This window comes from Mycetomoellerius zeteki, unplaced genomic scaffold, assembly GCF_001594055.1.
Source record: "Mycetomoellerius zeteki isolate Tzet28-1 unplaced genomic scaffold, Tzet1.0 scaffold251, whole genome shotgun sequence".
NCBI lineage: Eukaryota > Metazoa > Arthropoda > Insecta > Hymenoptera > Formicidae > Mycetomoellerius > Mycetomoellerius zeteki.
The window spans coordinates 2,064-22,725 of record NW_017257229.1 but is presented as its reverse complement, the minus strand read 5'-3'; the positions used below and the strand labels follow the sequence as shown (position 1 = coordinate 22,725).

General features: G+C 34.7%; 1 protein-coding gene across 1 annotated transcript; it reads right to left on the bottom strand.

Annotated features, from left to right (window-relative positions):
* Nucleotides 1-19,341: 19,341 nt before the first annotated feature.
* On the bottom strand, nucleotides 19,342-20,656 carry LOC108723884 (uncharacterized). The gene is made up of 4 exons (XM_018449913.1): nucleotides 20,313-20,656; nucleotides 19,965-20,219; nucleotides 19,562-19,816; nucleotides 19,342-19,481 (listed from the first exon to the last, which is right to left on the bottom strand). Exons 1-4 carry the CDS (start codon nucleotides 20,622-20,624, stop codon nucleotides 19,371-19,373), a joined length of 933 nt encoding a protein of 310 aa, XP_018305415.1. The 5' UTR covers nucleotides 20,625-20,656; the 3' UTR covers nucleotides 19,342-19,370.
* Nucleotides 20,657-20,662: the final 6 nt, after the last annotated feature.

The following is a 20,662-nucleotide window of genomic DNA, read 5'->3' as shown; positions in this document are numbered from 1 at the left end:
AGAGCATCTAAAGATAAATTTAAGGAAACCTTAAATATAAGGCCCGACTATGAATACGGGTCTAAGTGCCGTTTTCTCGACGCTTCTTCTTGCTCGCGATTCGCGAATATCGTGTATTACTACGCTGCGCATAAAAGCACGCCAGCATGCGCGGGACCGGCCGCGACATGTCCGTGACATGCATAACGCATAATGCATAGTGTATAAGGGAATCAATCAAAATTCTTCTTTTCCGTGGAATGCGAGGAAAGGGAAGATTCTGATTAGTTGATTCGCTTGTGCACTATGCGTTATTCATGTAGATTTTTTTTAAGGAAAATGTTATATTATAATTTATGTAAATGTGGTCAAATATGCTATTGCTATAGTATTGCCAAACATTTAGTGCAAATAATTACTTTTATAATTATTTTATTTTTAGTTTTTATAAAACGTATAGTAAATTTTTAACCAATTAAATTTGTAGTAAGTAGTACAGTCAAATATGCTAATATAGTTACGCACACTATTTGAAAATGGCTGATTTTTTATATTTTTTTATCTATATTTTAGTTATATTGTTACTACATGTAAATAGTAAGCGAATGTTGAAAAAATGGTTATATTCATTATAATTATGATTGCAATTATCACATAAAATGGTTATTTTATTTACCATATGTATTTTCATATTTTACTATAATTAATATTGGAAATTATCACAATTTATAGTACAATTTTTGTACGGGTTGATAGAACTATACATATATGGTTATTGTTACTAACATTATAGCAATAATAACTATAAAAATGATGCTCCTAATCATAATTATCTTACCATGCAATTATAGTCACAAATACGATGTACTTTTCTCTCTGTGTACGTATGACGTGTATAATATGTATAACATATATAATTTGTATACTATGTGTAATGTAATATGTACAATATGTAAATATAATATGTATATGTATGATATTTATAATATGTATAATACGTATTTATATTATTATAATAAATACAATTTTTTTACAACACGTTATTCTTATGTATCTACGAATTGTGTGAACTGTCAAATCCCAACCACTTCATGTAAACCTCATTCCCTCTCTTGTGCAACACTTTTTCAACGAGATACACGTCGGAATTAGTGACGCGATGCAGTTCGTATTCGTAGAATCCTCCGGTTATAAGCTCTCCGTGAGAATCTTCCAATAGATACGTCGCAAGATTAGTTTGCTGCACATTTTAAATTGCTGATAATTTTAAAAACTTCCGTGGTCCAATTCGGCGTGTAACCTTTTTCAAAGAGTGTCTTGAATTTGCTCACGCGTACCGAGTCACCCACTTTGTATCGCACGGGTGCGGCAATCTTTACGCGATTGTACACAGTGATTAAGAGCTGCCTATCGGCGATCACGGGGATGACATCGACGGGCCGCATACCGATAGTTTAATGCTTACGCGCGTTATACTCTGACACGGGACGTGGTAGCACGTTGATCTACTTATAATTTCCATTGTGCATAAACTGTTTCCACATGTCGTTCTTCAACGTACGGTTGAATCGTTCGACGACCGATGCTTTCATTACAGAATACGTAGAATAATGATTGATGTTGTGCTTCTTCAAGAGTTTCTGCACATCCGACCGTGCGTCGCGACCTCCAATTTCCATTGTGAACTTCAACCGATCATGTATTGAATTAAAACATTTGGTGATGGAATCGAGAAACTCCGGAGGAGCGGCTAATAAAATATCGTCGATGTATCTATAATAAAGAGGAATTTGAATTGGTAGTTGCTGTAATGCCAATTCTTCTAGATCTTCTATAACTATGTTAGCGACGATGGGGGAAAGGGGGGAGCCATAGGAGTTCCGAAAACCTGTTTATATATGATACCGTCAAACACAAAATAGGTGGAATTCAACACAAATCTGATGACAGCCAAAAATTCTTCTTCAGTCAATTTCGTATTCTTTGAAATGTAGAACCATCTTTTTTTAATGCTGCTAATTACCGATTCTGCTGGGACATTGGTAAACAACGAAGCAACGTCCAGAAACACAAGTTGCAACCCTGAAATCAGTTCAATTGAGCTGTTTAACTAAATGAAAACTATTCTTAACAAAGCTGCGCGGTTCCGGTACGCTGTCCTTAATAAAAGCACGTAAGTAGGAAGCTAGATCATACAACGGACTATCAACTGAAGACACAATAATTCTTATCGGAGCACCTGCCTTGTATATTTTAGGAGCTCTATAAGCTCTCGATAAATTAGAATCCGTTTTTAAGAGTCGTTTATATGTGTGTCCATTAACCATTCCCTTATTTTTCCATCTCATAAGTAAATTCCTTAATTCGTTGGTAATTTTTTTGGTAGGATCTTTATCAATAGTTATGTAAGTATCTTTGTCATCTAATTGCTCTTGCATTTTTTTTAAATAATCAGATTTATTAAGAAGGACTGTTACATTGCCTTTGTCTGCATTGGTAAGAATATCCGGATGATTATGAACAAATGTTTCAGTCTCTTTTAAACAACTAAGAATAAACCTATCATTATGGCTCAGAGATGGGATGTTATGGAAAAACCTGTTGATGATTGGATTGATTTCTAACGTGGTTAACGATTGTTATCTTATATCCAGTTATATTTTTTTCAATGTGTTTGATGAAATCTATAATCGTTCTTTCTTTCTGTCGGTGAGTCATCGGAAGACCAAAGCGTTCTCCTAGTTGTAATAGAACTTGTACGTTATGTGGAATTGTAACATCCGATAGGTTGATCAGCCATTTTTCATGAAGTGTGTTGAAGAACGAATCCTGATTGAAATTATAAGGAGAGATGTAAATTTTATTACCCATATTGCAATGTTGTAATGCAATTTTTTGATTATTATCAATTATGGAACAATTGTAGGATATAGGGCATATATTACGTTTGATATTGTTGATTTGCTTTTTATGTAAATAATCAATTTTTTTGTTAATTCTAAATAACTCTGACTTCCATCTATGTTCTCTCTTGGTAATTAAAAAAAGAACACTATAATGGAAAGGGTAAAATGTTGGAAATTTGAGAAATTGATTTTTTGTGACAGGAAAATGATACTCTACGATCGCTTAGACCAAGCGTAATTTCAACAGCATCAAGAACCATGATGAGTATTTGAAACATTAATGAGCTACTTAGTGAGTTCCTTCGACATAATTAACATCGTGTCATTACCCTTCGATCGAGATTGACTAAATCCGTAGCATTCTTACTACCCTGGATTTTCGAATCTATATCAACGGATAAATCCGCCTTATTAGTATGACTCGCATGAATCATTAATACCACGTTGTTACCCCCAAATCCCTTTTGTTTAATCATTACTTAATTCGCGAAATGATAAATTTTAATGGACTCTCATCTCCAGTGTAAGAGAAAGTCCAGAGCTTCCGTAAAACATTACCGGAACCGCCGCAACCGACGAGATCGGAGAGAGAGAGAGAGAACTCAGGCCGAGTCTAGCCAATCATGTGTAGAACTAAGCGATCAATTTTTTAATTTTTCCTCCTCTCCTCTTCATGATCCTATTAATTCTCCTTCTTCACCTGTCCCTCTTTCCTCCTAACTTGAACGAGTTTCTCCTCTATCCCCTCATCAACATCCCTCTTCCCCAGGACGACCAAATTCATCTCCATCACGCATAATCAAAGAAACATCCCCAAATTTTACCTTCCCCTACACCTCAATCCTCAATCTCAGAACCTCTTCGTCCCCCTTCTCCTGCCTACTCTTCCTCTTCGGTCGAATTCTTCGATGAAGTTCCTCCTCCTAAATATTATTATAACTGGGGAAATCCGAATTCTTTACATATCCTATTCTCTTAGTTTCCTCAAGTCCCCATTCTTCTCGATAACGTCTATGTGATCGATTCAGGCTATGATCTGAACGAAATCCAATCCATAATTTCCCAAATAGATTTCCTATACGCCTTTATTCCCAATTCACTTGAATATTACCAAAAATTCCAGTCAAATTCTTCTTTAATTTTTGCCCTTCGTCTACTGTTATCGTAACCGAAATAGGGCCGCGAGAAATAAACAAACAATATCCTTTTTGATCCTCTCTTCCTCACATATACACACGTACGCACATATATTGTACACATCTGGTTAATTAAGTATCTAGTTAATTAAGAATATACATACATATACATATAGATATATACATATATTGTAGAATTATGTGCGTATATTTTGACGTATAATCTGATCGCAATAATTTATGATTTAAAAATACACAAATTATTATAAGTAAACCTATACAAAGAAATACTAGAATTTAAAATTGTAATCTTGTTTTGCCATATGAATATAATTACTCCCAAATATGTAGACTTATCGTAATGAGAGCATAATTGATATAATTTTATAATGATTATTTTCAATTCATTAATAAATCAAAGCTTATTTGGGAACTTGTCAACGTTATTTAAATACCCTCGTATTTGATCCTGACTCTCCACAGGTTCGCGCAGGTCCGTTTCCAGGTTAAAAGGATTCCTTGACTTAAATAAAGGACCGACTAGCGCACAGTCTCATTAAGCGTTATAAAGACCATATAGTCCTTTGGCCCTTATTTCGAGATTTTCACAGGTGCGTTCGACTCGTGGGACGTTTTCAACCATGAATCCACGAGCAAAGTGTCCGTTGCGTCTTCCCATGTCCCCTCCTGTATCCTAATAAATTCCGTGAAATAAAAAAATTTGTGGGGCTTGGACGTAACAACACTTGAAGAGGAATAAAATTTTATACTACATTAGATCTAAAAGATGGATTTTATCATATCGCGATGTCGCCAAAATCAATTAAGTATATATCATTTGTGACACCTTTAGGTCAATTTGAGTATGCACAGTTGTTTCAAAGATTTATTAAAGAGTTTATTAAAGATGGAACTATCATCGTTTATATGAACTATATCTTAAAATTGCTTCAAATACTTTGGACTTACATTTAATTACTATTAAAAAAGTATTTCAGACGTTGATTGAGAATAAGCTCGAGTTACGTATAGAAAAATGTTCCTTTTTGTATACAAAAATTGAGTATTTAGGCTATAATATATCCGAATGGCATTAGATCTACAGATAAAGGTACAAAAGCTGTTCAAAATTTTCCCGAGCCCAAGACTACTAAAGAAGTCCAATCTTTCATTGGATTAGCTTCGTATTTTAGAAAATTTATTAAGGGATTAGCAATACTCCCTCAGCCTTTATATAATTTACTTAAAAAAAAGTTACATTTGAATTCGGAACTAAAGAACGTAATTCTTTTGCGGTACTTAAGGAAAAATTAATTGAATCGCCAATTCTCGCCATATACGATGTTAAAGCTTAGGGTAAACAGCAAATACGCCGCACTGGGATTTACGCCTGTTGTACCTTTCGGTGTAACAAGATAATTTTGGAGATTCGGTCCGCCTGAAGGGTTGGGACCCACGAGGAGCGCTAAGGATGGTGCACGAGGAGTAACGAAAGAACACTTCACAACTCTCTCTTTTCACAATTTTATTTAAAAACGACCCCTTTTCTTAACCCCTTTTACAATCGTTCGGTTAAGTATTATACTGGATTTTCGCATTAGTATTTCGTAGCTTATTCTTAATTGTTGCGTTCGCGCTCGCAATGATAGTCAGAACGGTCGGTATTGCGGTTGTAATATGACACTCGGCGTTCGCGGCGCGCGTAATGTCTCGTTATGTTTGCTTATCGGAACGAACTCGTCGGTTTGCGATTAGGTAGCCGAATATAAAGGAATCGCGGTATCTTATTACGATTTTGACGTGACTATATATGGTCACGGGAATTGTTCGGCACGTGTGCGATTTTAATCCGCACGCGCTGTTAAATTCGCAGCTTTGCATTTCCGCGGGCGCGGTATTGTCATACCGAAATGCAAAGGTTGCTTTTTGGTAATAGTCTTGGATTTCCGTGAGCCTATTGCTATGCTGAAATGCAGGACTAAATCGTGGTAGCACTCAGGACTACAACAAACCCATTGGGAGAAAAATAAATGGAACATACAATAGAACGAGGTCAAGGAAAAAATAAAAACTGGATATGTCTCTCTGGGGAAAATCTTTGCTAAAATAAAATTGAGTTATAATTTCAGCTTCTTACTGTTAATATTAATGAAATTATTGTGAGTTGAATCGATTTGTCACTGTAATAAGTAGCGCCATCTTAAATCATAATCTACATAAAATGATTATTGTAGGGCGTGTAAAAGACCTAGTGGTTATTTCGTGATACATACGTGTAAAGGAATAGTAAAGCATGATGACAAGTGCTTTGCTTTCGTATTCTTTGTTTAGTTCGTTGTCTTGTATATCTCATCTGTTTGGGATATACGGCATTTTTAGGGGGCAGGATTTATGCCCAAAGCATACAAAGTGCGCAGATTGAAATCAGTGCACTAAATGCAATAAACGCATTACATGAAATATACCTCTTGTCATAACACTTCTAATATACATATGTATGTACACTGAAAAACAAATTTTGTTAAAAAACGCGAAATTTGTTTCATCTATAATTAAATTATTTTGTTCAATACGAACAACTAAATATGTGTAAGATATAACAAAATAATTTGTTACTATTGTAAACAAATCACTATTCAACAAAATTAAGACTTAAGTGAAAACATATACAGATAATATAATGCAATACTTTTTTTATATGCGAACCTTTTCATGGTAAATGTAAATAAATTTTTTTGTCTCAAATAAGTGTCGATTTCTATTTCAAAACCAGCGCCTCGGTCGGAGCGCTGGGCCTCACGCCAAACCGGAACGCCTCAGGTGCAATTGGCGCGAGCGCCAAGTACGACGTGACTTCGCAGAGATCACCGCGAATCAGGGAACAACACGCGGACGTGTTCCCATATAATTCGAACACGTGTGGTTGTGATCTCCACGTCTAAAATGAACGACGTCAACCTTCTGGAAAGATCCCTGTGACAACACATCCTGTACTCGAAGGGTCTGGATCTTTCCAGAAGGTCGGCGCCTATAAAAATCAGGCGAATTGGTCGTCCTGAGATATAGTCTTGCGCAGCTCTCTTGCCTTTACGATCTCGCTCAGTGTTTTTCGCTCGCCTTCGAGCCTGGAGTGCTATCTCCAGAGTCTCGCAAACTGCTAAATCCACATAATTGTTATCTGCGCTTTCTTGTATGTAAGTGACGTTTTGAAATAAATTGTGAAACCAGTTCAGCGAAGTCAGTTTTATTCGCCTCCACACATCGCATCTCTCTCACAATTCGTTCGTACAGCTTAACGTTTTGAACAATTTCAAACAACAAAACCACTTTATATTTAAACGAGAAATTACTTGAAACAGCAATATATATAGTTTGATAAACACAAATTCAATTTTATTTATTAAAATATAATTAAAATATTCACAAAAATATAAAGCAAACAATATTTTGTTCTCCTGAAACTAAATATAAATTATAAAACTATATATAAAGTCTGTATCAAAAGATAAAATCAAGATAACAAAATATCTATTTGATATAAAAAAAAGCTTTGCTGAATGACTTCAACATACTATTCGTATATTTATTGTTAAAATTTAACAAACAATGTAGATGATCCGCACATTTTGTTATTTTAACAGAAAATTTTCATAAAGCAAACCGATATTTATTTTAATATGATAGAAATATTTTGTTAAAGAAATTCTACATTGAGTAGAAGCAACTGAATTTTCGTTCGAAAAATGAAACACAAAAAACGTCCACAAAAATATAAAGTAAAAGTAATAATGTTGAATTTAAATGATTTTGTTTAACAATCCGCGCGTATTACCATTAGATGATTTACCGACCGGCGTTATGTTCTCGTTAGTTAGGAAGTCTATGGTCGAGTGTGCCACCTTTTGCTTTATGTACTTCCCTTCTGTTCGCTATATCTCTCGCCCGGCATCTTTTGTGTAATGCGACTATGTATTTTATTTCACTTCGTGTGTTGTTTAAAGCTGCAAACTACTGTGAAACGACTTGCCTCGTTACTTTATACCCAACAGGTTATGGGCCCAGATCGCGCATAAAGAGTGTACGTGATCGTGTACGAGCAAGCGTAGAATTGATCGTGAGGTTAGACTCTCCCGCGTTTTCCTTTCTTCTCCCGCAAAAAAAAAAAAGGGAAAGCAACATGGCAAATCATGTGCGTATTGAAGCACTTACCAAGGATAATTATGATTCCTGGAGCATGCAAATAGAAGCATTGATGACCAAAAATGACACGTGGAAGTACGTTAACGGAGAGGAGACGCAAATGTCAATTATAACCGACGATGAGCAGTCTGTGAGAGCGGCGGAGACGTGGCGGCGCAAGGACAAAATGGCTAAGTCTGATTTAATTTTATCAATTGGTCCGAATGAATTGCAACATATACGCGGATGCATGACTTCTCGCGAGATTTGGTTAAAGCTACAGAATATTTACGCATCTAAAGGCCCGGCACGAAAGGCAACATTACTAAAGCAATTGACATTGCAACGATTACAGGAAGGTCAGGATGTACGAGAGCATCTGTTGAAGTTTTTTGACGCTGTAGACAAATTAAATGTCATGGATGTTCAGATCAACGAAGACTTACTAAGCATCATGCTACTGTACAGCCTACCCGCTAGCTATGAAAATTTTCGATGTGCTATAGAGTCACATGATAAATTACCGAGTGCCGAGAGCTTGAAAGTAAAAATCATAGAGGAAAGTGAAGCTCGCATGCAGAAAGCTCACAATAATACAGATGCAATGGTAATCTGGAAAGGAAAGAAAAAGAAAACTTATCCTCCGAGAAATGAAAGCAATAATAAGAGCGAACTGGAACGAAAAGAGTCTAAGTTCAAAAAACAGATTCGATGTTACAATTGTCAAAAAATGGGACACAAATCAAGAGATTGCTTTAAGAAGAAAGAAGATCGAGAAGATAATGCGACCACAGCACAGGATGCATTTCATATTCGTCACGAGCGACAAGATACAGCATTGCACGTGGTTGCGAAACACAATAAGGTTGGATGGTGTTTAGACAGTGGATGCACCTCTCATATCTGCAGCGATGAAACCATGTTTATAGAATCAATTCAAGAAAATGAAGGACGATTGAATCTGGCTAATAACGACTCAGCAAAAATCACAGGCAGAGGCAACGTCTGCGTGATGGTATCTGATGGCAGGGGAGACAGAAAAATTAAATTAGAGAATACGCTACTTGCACCTGACGTCAGGATGAATCTCTTATCGGTATCCAAAATTACTGATCGTAATCACGAAGTGGTTTTCAAGAAAGACAGAGCGATCATACAAGATACTCAAGGAAATATTAAAATGATAGCCGATCGTGTAGGAGACTTATATTACGTCCGTGAAGCCAGTGAAACGGCAGGTGTAGTCAGCGATGGATCAATGCATGATTTCAAACTATGGCATCAGAGACTCGGACATGTTAATAAACATTGTCTATTAGAAATAGCCAAGAGACAAATAATAAAGGGTATCAACATTAAATCAGGAGACGTTGAAGATCCTTGCGAAATATGCATTAGAGGAAAACAGACAAGACTGCCATTTAAGGAACAACATTCTCGCTCAAAGGACAAATTAGAAATTGTACATGCCGATTTATGCGGTCCAATGAGAACCACTTCGAAAGGAGGTGCTAAATACTTTATGGTATTGGTAGATGATTGTACTAGATGGACAGAAGTCTTCTTCCTACAACATAAAAGTGACACTCTCAAGGCATTTAAAGAATATAAATCGCGCGTGGAATTAATCACAGGTAAAAAGATTAAATATCTTCAATCCGACAACGGCAAAGAATTTTGCAACGAGGAATTCGACAACTTTCTCAGAATACATGGAATTCAACGTCGTCTTTCAGCACCGTATACATCCGAGCAAAATGGGGTTGCGGAACGGATGAATCGTACTCTCGTCGAGATGGCACGTTGTATTATATTCCAAGGAAATCTAGATGACACTTTTTGGGCTGAAGCTATAAATACAGCTAATTATTTGAGAAACAGATGCATATCTAAAACTTTGGATGGGCGAACTCCTTATGAAATATGGAAGAACAGAATCCCACGACTTGGACATCTCCGTACAATAGGCACCGAGGTCTACGTACTTAATAAAGCAATGGGAAGAGGAAAATTCAATGAACGTGGAGAAAAAGGAGTACTAGTGGGTTATTCTGACACTACTAAAGGATACCGAATATGGATCCAGACACGAGGGTGTGTAGTGACTTCAAGGGATGTCAAATTCTTGGAAGAGACTCGACCGATCAATCGAAGTAATCCAAGAGAGTTAAGCATCGATATGTATGATACAGGAAGGGAAACAAGCCCTGAGATAGAACCGGTGACGGATGTTAATGATGCGGAGAATCCTTCAACATCAGAGTCAAGACCTGAGCAGTTAGAAGAAGGAGGACGCAGAGCGCGAGGCCGCCCACGTACAGTGAGGACCGGATCTCGCGGCCGACCAAGGAAACAATATCATTTGAGGAGTACAAGTACACTAAACCGTCATCATAGTGTAGAAGGTCAAAAGGGCGAACGTAACAATGGGACAGATGAAGAATTTGACGCTGAAGAGCGGAGCCTACCAGAAACTGAATCCCATGAGGATTACGAAGAAGAGGAGATCTTTTATGAGGCAAATTTGGCTCAGTCATTCTCAACCACAACAGAAGTTCCCTTAAAGGAAGCCCTAGACAGCCCACAGGCTAAGGAATGGAAAGATGCTATGATAGACGAAGTTAGTAACATTCTCATAAGAGATACATGGAAGGTCGTAGATCGACCCACAAGCGAAACGGTCATCGGAAGTCGATTCGTCTTAACAAACAAATTACGTTCAGATGGTAACGTAGCACGCAGAAAGGCAAGGTTGGTAGCCAAAGGATTTAGTCAGCGACCAGGAATCGACTATAAACAAAGTTTTGCTCCTGTCGCAAGACTTGAGTCATTGAGATTATTAATGGCTTTATCTACGAGACTAAAGATGAATATACGACAAGTAGATGCAATAACGGCATACTTAAATAGCAAGTTGGAGGAACCTGTCTACATAGAAATTCCTGAATCATTGCTGATGATATTAGAAGAAATAAGTCGAAGAAACATAAGTGGAGATGTGGAAAAGAAGGCTAAGTATATGCTCCGAAGTATTCGGAACAGTAATAAAGTATGTTTACTCAAGAGAGCCTTGTACGGCCTTCGTCAGGCCGGAAGACAATGGAACATCCACCTGGATAGAATATTAAAAGGGTTGGGACTTAAGCCCACCATAGCGGATCCATGCTTATATACTGCCAGGCACAATCGAAAATTATTGCTAGCTCTTGTTTATGTGGATGATATCTTGGTGGCTTCAGAAGACGATAAATGGACAGAAAGCATCATCCAGGAGCTATCTAAAGAAATACCTATTAAGGATTTAGGTAAAGCTAGAAGTTGCTTAGGAATTGAGATTATTCAAAGTCAAGACGGTATCAAACTTTCTCAGCACGAGTATATAATGAGTATCCTAAGGCGATTCGGCATGGAACATGGAAATCCTACTTCAACTCCGGCCGATCCTAGTAGCAAGAAAGTTGAGACGTACGAAGAGGAACTGAGTGAGAAAAGTTCTGATAGACCTTACAGGCAATTAGTTGGAGCATTAAATTATTTGGCAGTAGCTACACGGCCAGATATTGCTTACATAGTGAGCTATCTTGGGCAATTCAATCATTGCCACACGGAGAAACACTGGATTACCGCCAAAAGGGTGTTAAGATATCTCCGTGGTACTATTAATTACGGTTTACATTTCAGACATTCCGATGGTCCTATCATGGGATATACCGACGCCGATTGGGGAGGTTGCCAGTACGATAGGAGATCGTACACCGGTTACGCATTCCTGATGTGTGGAGCAGCCATCAGTTGGAAATCGGTGAAGCAGCGCACTGTGGCCTTGTCTTCAACCGAGGCGGAATATATGGCACTCTCGGAAACTGCAAAAGAGGCGATCTACCTCTCGGCAGCCATGACCGAACTTGGATTGGAAGAGTTAACGGATGTCAAGATCTACTGCGATAATCGTGGGGCTATAGGCCTAGCAGAAAACCCCATCATGCATACCCGTACCAAGCATATTGATATTCGTCACCACTTTGTACGACAAGCTATCAGGGACGACAAATTGCGTCTGGAACACGTCCCGACAGCGGATATGGCAGCAGATATTTTGACTAAGGTTTTGCCAAAACTTAAACATTACAAATGTACAGAACTCCTAGGGTTAGAATAACACGTTCGACATACATAGTTGCGATATTACCGTTATTTGTTATCTCGCTCGGATTGAGAAGGGCGTGTTGAATTTAAATGATTTTGTTTAACAATCCGCGCGTATTACCATTAGATGATTTACCGACCGGCGTTATGTTCTCGTTAGTTAGGAAGTCTATGGTCGAGTGTGCCACCTTTTGCTTTATGTACTTCTCTTCCGTTCGCTATATCTCTCGCCCGGCATCTTTTGTGTAATGCGACTATGTATTTTATTTCACTTCGTGTGTTGTAATTAAAGCTGCAAACTACTGTGAAACGACTTGCCTCGTTACTTTATACCCAACAAATTAAATATCTATTTAGTACAAATAATTGTTTTATTAAACGAATGAAATTAATACGATAAAATACGATCTGCACGTCCATTAATTAAAATTAAGGAATAAAATTTTCAATCGATTTGAATAAGGCTATCATTCTATGCAGAGATTTAATTTATTAAAATGGAGAATTTGTGAAAAGAACGTAATGTTTAGATTGAATAATGCAATTTTTGTTTGAGAAATTAGATATTATGTTAATCTGCAGTATAATAGAATAATTTTATATTTGACTAAACTATTCTAGAAGTCAAAGTGACAGTAACTAAATAATTTGTTGATAGTAGCAACTCTGCAATTGAAAAAAAAAATTTTTTTTTTAATTTTTAAATAGAATTCGTATTTTTTTATTATTTTTAATGTAGACTTATAGAATTAATGTATATAGTTCTATATACAATTTATGACTTACAAATACGCATAGGATATTTTTGAAAACGCATACGGTATCGATAGGATTCGAACTTAAGACCTCTGAGATGGTAACCTAATACGCTAACGCTGAGTTATAATCGCACGCTGTTTAGACAGTTTTGAAACTGGTTGTTATATTCATCCCATCCGAAGCATTTATATCATTGATTCAAGCAATTGCATTGCCAACTCATTCTTTAAATAATAATCTAAATAATTCTTAAATTAAAGAAAAATATAGCCAGTTTTAATAAAAACTTAGTTCAATAATATAAACCAAATATTTATTAAATAAAAAGATATTTTATTTGGTACGAGTAATATGTAGTCTTCATTTAACAATTATTTGTTTATTGAGTAAATATTTATTTATCATAAGTAAATGTTTAGTTGCACTCAAAGAAATCGTTTTGTATGTATACAATCAAAATTTTCTTGACTTGTGACTAACAAAAGCTTTGTTGTCCTAACCAAATTTTTAGTTATATAAATAATGTAAGTCCATCGTCTAAAAAATGGGGAAAAATTGTATCATAAACAAAATAAAAATATTTGTATCATGGAAACAAAATTTTAATTTCTGCAATAAAATATTTGGTAAATATCGACAATAGAGGATCCAGTTCGGATGATCTTGACCTTGACATATGTTGTCAAGGTCATGATCCCGAGTAATCTTTGGAAGGTTTTAGCCCGCTATCGTCCTTCGTTAAGAAATTATAAATAAAAGAAAAATTTGATTTGAAAAATAATGCATTATTTCTGCCATATATGCACAATATTAAATTACTGTTCTACATAGGTTTTGACTTTCCACACGAAGCGACTCTCACCCCCCTTCTCCCCTGTAAAGGGGCGCATGACTTCCACCTTCGACTCTCACTCCCTCTCCCCCTGCAAAGGGGCGCATGACTTTCACCTTCAACTCATCCCCCTTCCCTTTAAATACAAAAAATCTCTGCTTCATAAAATAGATTGTATGCTTTAAAACACCAAAAAAATTCGAAACAGAAGCGAGGTCTACTGCACAATTATATTAACGTTAATTGTATATAAGGTATTCAAAAATAAGATATTAATACGTTTTAAAGCAGAGATTTTTTGTTTTTAATACAGGAAATCTATTTTAAAGCAGATATTTTTGTTTTTGAAGCAGGAAATTTCTATTTCATATAGTAGAAAGGAGAAGTTCTTTCTTAATTTCTTTTGTTTATAATTTCTTATCAAAGGACGATCGCGGGCTAAAACCTTTTGAACGTCACTCGGGGTCATGACAAAATACATCAAGGTCAATCGAACTGGATCCCCTATTATCGATATTTACCAAATATTTTTTTTAATGTAGAGTCTGTTTCTTTCTACGACATAAACGTTATAAACAATAAAAAATTTGTTCACGTGACGCAAATATTTGTTTAAAAATATTTGACCCAACAAAATTATTTTATTATTCTAGAAGAAATAGTTTGATAATGGCTACCAAATCTTTGTTAAAATAGATTCAACGAAATGTTTTGGTTAATATAACCAAACATAATTTTATCCTTACAAAAATTTAGTATCATCAAACAGTAAACCTGTTTGGTAATACTAAATTTTCAAAGTTAACTTTAACTTAACTTACAATTAGTTAAAAAAAAGTTAACTTACCCAACCCTGGTTATCAAGGAAAGAAGATTGTGTTATATTCATTATTAATACCGAGACTTGAAATTGACAAAATCTGCTGATCGTTTCAACAAAAATTTTGTCACATCTAATTTAATCGCGTTCGGTTAAAAATACAAAATATTTATCAGTTTCATTTAGTTGAAGGAAATATATCAAACAGTTAACATCATACAATGATGTGATATTTAATTATTTTTCTTTAGAGAAAGATAATATTTATTTTCGACTAAATCATGTGTATGAATCAACTAAGTTTTCATTTAACTTTGAAATTGTGACAAATAATTAATTTAGTTGATTTTGGATCGCGCTTGGTTCATCTCAATCAAAAAATCTTTTTGAAGATGAATAAACCTTTTGTTACTTAAAAAAATTAAAATTATGAAATCTGTTATTTGTTTTAATGAAAACTTTGTCATATCTAACTTAATCGTTCGGTTGAAAATACACAATATTTATCTATTTTTTACGGCATTATTTTGTCAATTTGATACTTGGAATTTAAACAAATATATTACGCAGGTAACTAAATGCCACGCAAAATTAAACAAATGTTGGTAGTATTTCTATCAAAATAATTTAGTTGAGTTGATTTAGTTATTTCAACTTAGATGGTTGACATAAATAAACTGTATACTATACATTTGTTGTTGGAACTAAACAATTGTTGAATTATTTACTGAAAAAACCAACCATACAAATTTTGTCCTTATAACCAAATTTTTTTTTCAGTGTAGGAAGATTGTAATTATTATTTATTACTTCATATACATATTTATCATTTTGATTCCTTAATAAAACTTTATAAACACATTTTATAAGTTGTTATGTCATTTTACGTCTTATTTATATGCATTATTTGTAAATTTTTCATGAGCCATACATACCTTCCTCCTCCTATGATTAGTCATATATCCCATCTCTATGGGATATATAGCAAAAATGTAAGGGTTTCAAAAAAATTATTTTTTAGTATGAAAAATTAATATTTCGGATTCCTAATATTTTTTTCATAGTAGTAGAAAGTATGAAGTTTTTACTGGTATAGTGTCTATTTGCCTTAGACATAGTAAATAATTCAATAAATAAAAGAAGGGCTACGAGCCAATTATAATGTAAAATATTTAATAATTTAAAATTTGTACATACAAACGTTTCGACACCGATCGGGTCATTTTCAATGTAAAACAACAAGCAATATTACATAAATTATCGGAATATTCAGTCACATTATAATATCCAGTAAAAACGTCGGTTATTTTGTATTCGCAATGTGCGGTCCATATGTAAAAGTATCATAAAGGTGATCTCATCTTACTTATAACGTCGCTTGACATCGTCGAGGATAAATGTTCTTTCCAATAGTATTATGGCTTACCTTTTATTAAATATAACTTAGTTAATTGCCTAAATTTTCCTCTCGGCGTCTGACTTACATCATTAAGACAATTCAAGATTGTAGAATTGTGAAAAGTAACTCAACTGCGAACACCTAGACACCCACTTCTTCGACGGCGAACACCTAGACACACTTTCCCCGACAGCAAACACCTAGACACCAACTTACTCGTCAGCGAATATGTAGACAACATCTAGACACTTAATTTCTCGACGGCGAACACTTAGACGCCCACTTCTTCGACTGCGAACATGTAGACAACACCTAGACACTTAATTCCTTGACGGCGAATACCTGGACATTTAGTTTCTCGATGGCGAACACCTAGACACCCATTTTCTCGATGGCTAACATGTAGACACCCGCTTCCTCGACGGCGACCATCAAGATATTCATTCCCTCGATGGCGAACATTCTAGTACTTCCATACCCAACTTTTTCGACAAAACATGGTTAATCACTCTAAATTAATCTAAATTCAAATTGCTCCAGAAATGTATGATCGTAGAAAGATTTGACATTAATGCATGGAAATAACATTTTATTGACAAAAAACAAAAACCTGTACGGCTAACATCTGTCATCAGGTAATATAACTGACACGAGTACTCGGGTAATACGATTAATACGGATAACTGGGTAATGCGTCCGAGTAATACGACTAATACGAGTACCCGGCTATTACTCGCATGTTTCGGGTAATGAGCGAGTACCCGGGTACTCGGGTAACTTATTATCCGGTTCAAATCATTAGCCCTAACGTATATAGCACATAAAGTAATTCAAGATTGAATTATTCAAGTATTCAGCTTCGATCGTTATAGGCATTTAATTTCTAGTATTGATTGTGTTCTTACATAAGCGGTCTAAAGTAAAGATTCTTAAGGACGTTCTTCGAAAAATCCATTTTCTTTATATTTTTCTGAAACTTACAGAAAAAGCTTGTTTTAGTGTACATGTGCTTTAAAGCTCAATACCCGTAACGGGATTAAAAATCGAGATATGCCACTTCAAAGTTGAAGAGTTTAACATAGGATACCTATCTAAAGCTTATTCGAAAATGGTCTTTCATTCACTGTGAAAAAGATTTTCTTAACAATTTTTTGAAATAATAAGACATAAAACTTGATATCACAAGGAATAATATGAAATTTGTCTGAATATGGCTTTTGGTATTCGTTTTTAAGAAATCATTGAGCAAAATTTATAACGTCACTAATAACTCAACGCATGAGTATAAAGACGCGTAGCGAGAATGCAGCGTCACACGAAGTGACGCAGTGAAAACGAAGTGAAATCGGGCACGTATAAAAAAATATGTGTCACTTATTTTTATCTGGAGAATACCATACTAAAAGCTCATTAAGATCGGAGGAGGATAGTTGGATCCTTTTCCTTGTAAGAGACATTCAATTGAATAACCACCACAGGGTGTATCAATGCTGATGGTGAAAAAGCAGAAACGCACGCATGCCCACGCACGTAGACATGGACATTCATCTTTGTTTCGTTCATATTATTGTACGCCGTGTGCCATTGACTTTTACATTGCAAAAGAGTTACAGTTTTTGAGGTCATTATAATAGAAAAAGAGGTTTCTTGTTTAGTTACTATTTGTTCATCGGGAAATACAATATTTTGCTGCAAAGTAAAGCTTAAAGTTCGGGGAACTTTGGAGAATTTTAAACTTCATATTCGAGTTCAGCACATCCAAATCTATAAAGAATGATTTCATACGTTTTCATCACAGGCAAATTTTGACTCTAAACTGCCACCGTTCTTTTAGATCTTAATATAAAAATATTATATCCCAGAGAACACAAAGTCGTCTAAAAGATGACTAAAAGATGACTAAATTGTCATAAAGATATCTTTTAGTGAAAGAATATGTTCGACGAAAAGATAACTAAAAGACGATGTCGCACTGCTAGTCTTACAGCCTTATTCATATGATAAATAAAAGATGACTTCTTTGGATATTTTTTAGGCCTCTTCAAGACTTCTTTTAATTTTTATATTTTGGCACATATAATGTTTAATAACATCGAATTTCTAAATTAATTTTTACACAAAACAAAATGAAATTGTATGACTGACAATATATAATACATCCCATTTCTGAGTCCTGCAATGTTTGCTGTGCCCTATATGTGCAAGAGCCACTATCCTTCATCATAATCCCCCCTTTGAGGGATTCGGTTTTAAAAAAATATTTTATTAGTATTCATTAGAACACACGAGAAAATACGAATACACGAGTAAAATTTCTCATAATGCTACACACACATCTTTTATTCTATCTTGTATGATTTTCAAATACGAGAAACTGAACTCCGCCACGTCCGTCTGGTGGCGAGCCCGCGTACTGCTCGCGAATAAGTGATAAAAAGTACCAAAATAATCGAAAGATATCTTTTTCATGTTGTTTTTTCGGCAATACGAAAAGATATCTTTTAATTGACTTTTGCTTTGCGAAAATGACAACCATAGAAAGATGACGAAAAGATGTCTTTTTTAAGTTATCTTTTCGACAAAACTGAAAGAGATGTCTTATAGATATCTTTTCGTCTTACTCAAAAGATAATCTAAAAACGATGTTTTTTCGTCATCTTTCAGACATCTTTTCGCTTTGTCGAAAATACAACTTACGAAAGACCTCTTTTCGTTAGTTTTTAGTATTTTGTGTTGTCTGGGATGCTTAATACAAATTTAACAATAAATGAGCATATTTGATGTATAATTTACATTACAATAACAACACAAACTTTTCCTTTGTTTGTTCTAATATTTCCCAAATTTCGTATCTACATTTATTATATATTATAATATGTTTATACTAACAATGAATATAGATAAAGATATTGTACGCTATGCACACATAAATATTTGATATATATGGTATGTATGCATTATCAAGATTAATGTAGAAACTTGAAGTAACAAAATTTCATAAATTTATTACATTAGGACCCTTAATACTGGTTGTCCAAATTTCTCACCCTTTTTACATTAAATCTGATAGTGTTTTTTGTAGTATCTTTTGCGCTCTATTCAAACTTGTTGTTCAAATTTATAAAAAGAATGGAGTTTCTAACTAACTTTAAAAGCTTTAAAAATTCCTTTATTCATCTATTCTGTAAAATCAAATTATAAATAAATTAAGACATCAAATTTTAAATGGTAACTCTCCGTTAATAGCAGCTGCTACTTTTTCATTCTTCAAAATTGTCACATGATCACCTTCAATGTAATGTACGTTTACTACATTTTGAGTTACCTTAAATAATTACACACTTTATTAACAACCAAATTTGCTAAATTTAATTTATCAAACGCAGCATAGATTTTTTTAAATACCTTATGCAAACAAAAATCTTCTTCGATTGCAATCATATTTGACGAGTGTGTACATTTCAGCAATATTATGGAAGACTTAATAGGCGGCAATGTAGAAGGATCATATTGTCGAAGAGCGGATAAATGTTTGTAAATCGTTATACACAGTGTCTTCAAATTTGCAAATGAGAGATATGTATATGTAACAGAGAACTGTTTAGCGAAAATATTAAATCTTTCATCCCAGCTCTCACATTTCTTTAATTCCATTAAAATCTACGAAAATATAAAAATTTTTGTTTTTATATACAAGATCAAGACAGAACGAAGAAATTGATACTAATCCATGATAAGAAACCGAAAAGTAATATAAATATACCATAAATTAGTTTCAATGTGAGTCCAAAACAAAAATTGCATATACCTTTTGAGAACCTCCCACCGAATAGATATCCAGAATATTAGTTAATATATCAATTTGAAAATTTACATCATCAAAATCTGATTCAAAAGGTTTGAACATTGCTCGTGCTAGATCAGGAGCACCGTCGATGAGAACAAGTCGGCCTTTAAAATTCATAGCTTCTAACATCCTTGTTACTTCAATTGCAATAAGAGATCCGAAGGAGTACCCTACTATTACAAAATCTTTTCCATCCGTTAGCTTTAGAAGTATGTTCTGTAAGAATATCAATAGTATTCGATAAATTTATATCGTTTAAATGAAAACAATTCTTCAACATAAAATGAAATTACTAATGCTATTGCATACGTTTGTGAGACGATTAGTTGTCTCCGTTATCATGTTTGTACAATCCATGTTGTTTGTGTTATAATGCAATAGCGACATTGAAAACTTAATATATGGTATTATTGTTCTAAAAACAGTACCACATCCGTCAATACCCGGTATAAGAAATACTTCAGTAGTAGTGTTCTGTCTGTTAGTCGAAAAATCTGTTGAGAAAACAAAGTCTTCATCTTTTAATGTAATACCAACTAAAATTTTTATAACATCTGACTTCTCTATGATGAATTTCTTTTCATCATTCACATCATCGTCATTGATGCTTGCAACAGACATCTTAATGAGTTTTGCGAAAGTGAGATTTCGTATCTCTT

Bases quoted from the DNA above. Each gene is read 5' to 3' on its own strand.
- LOC108723884 (XM_018449913.1), bottom strand. From the start codon at position 20,624: ATGTCTGTTGCAAGCATCAATGACGATGATGTGAATGATGAAAAGAAA. The intron at 19,817-19,964 runs GTATATGCAATT...ATATTTTCGTAG, and splicing joins CGGTGGGAGGTTCTCAAAAG to ATTTTAATGGAATTAAAGAA. The intron at 19,482-19,561 runs GTATTTAAAAAA...TAATTATTTAAG, and splicing joins AAGATTTTTGTTTGCATAAG to GTAACTCAAAATGTAGTAAA.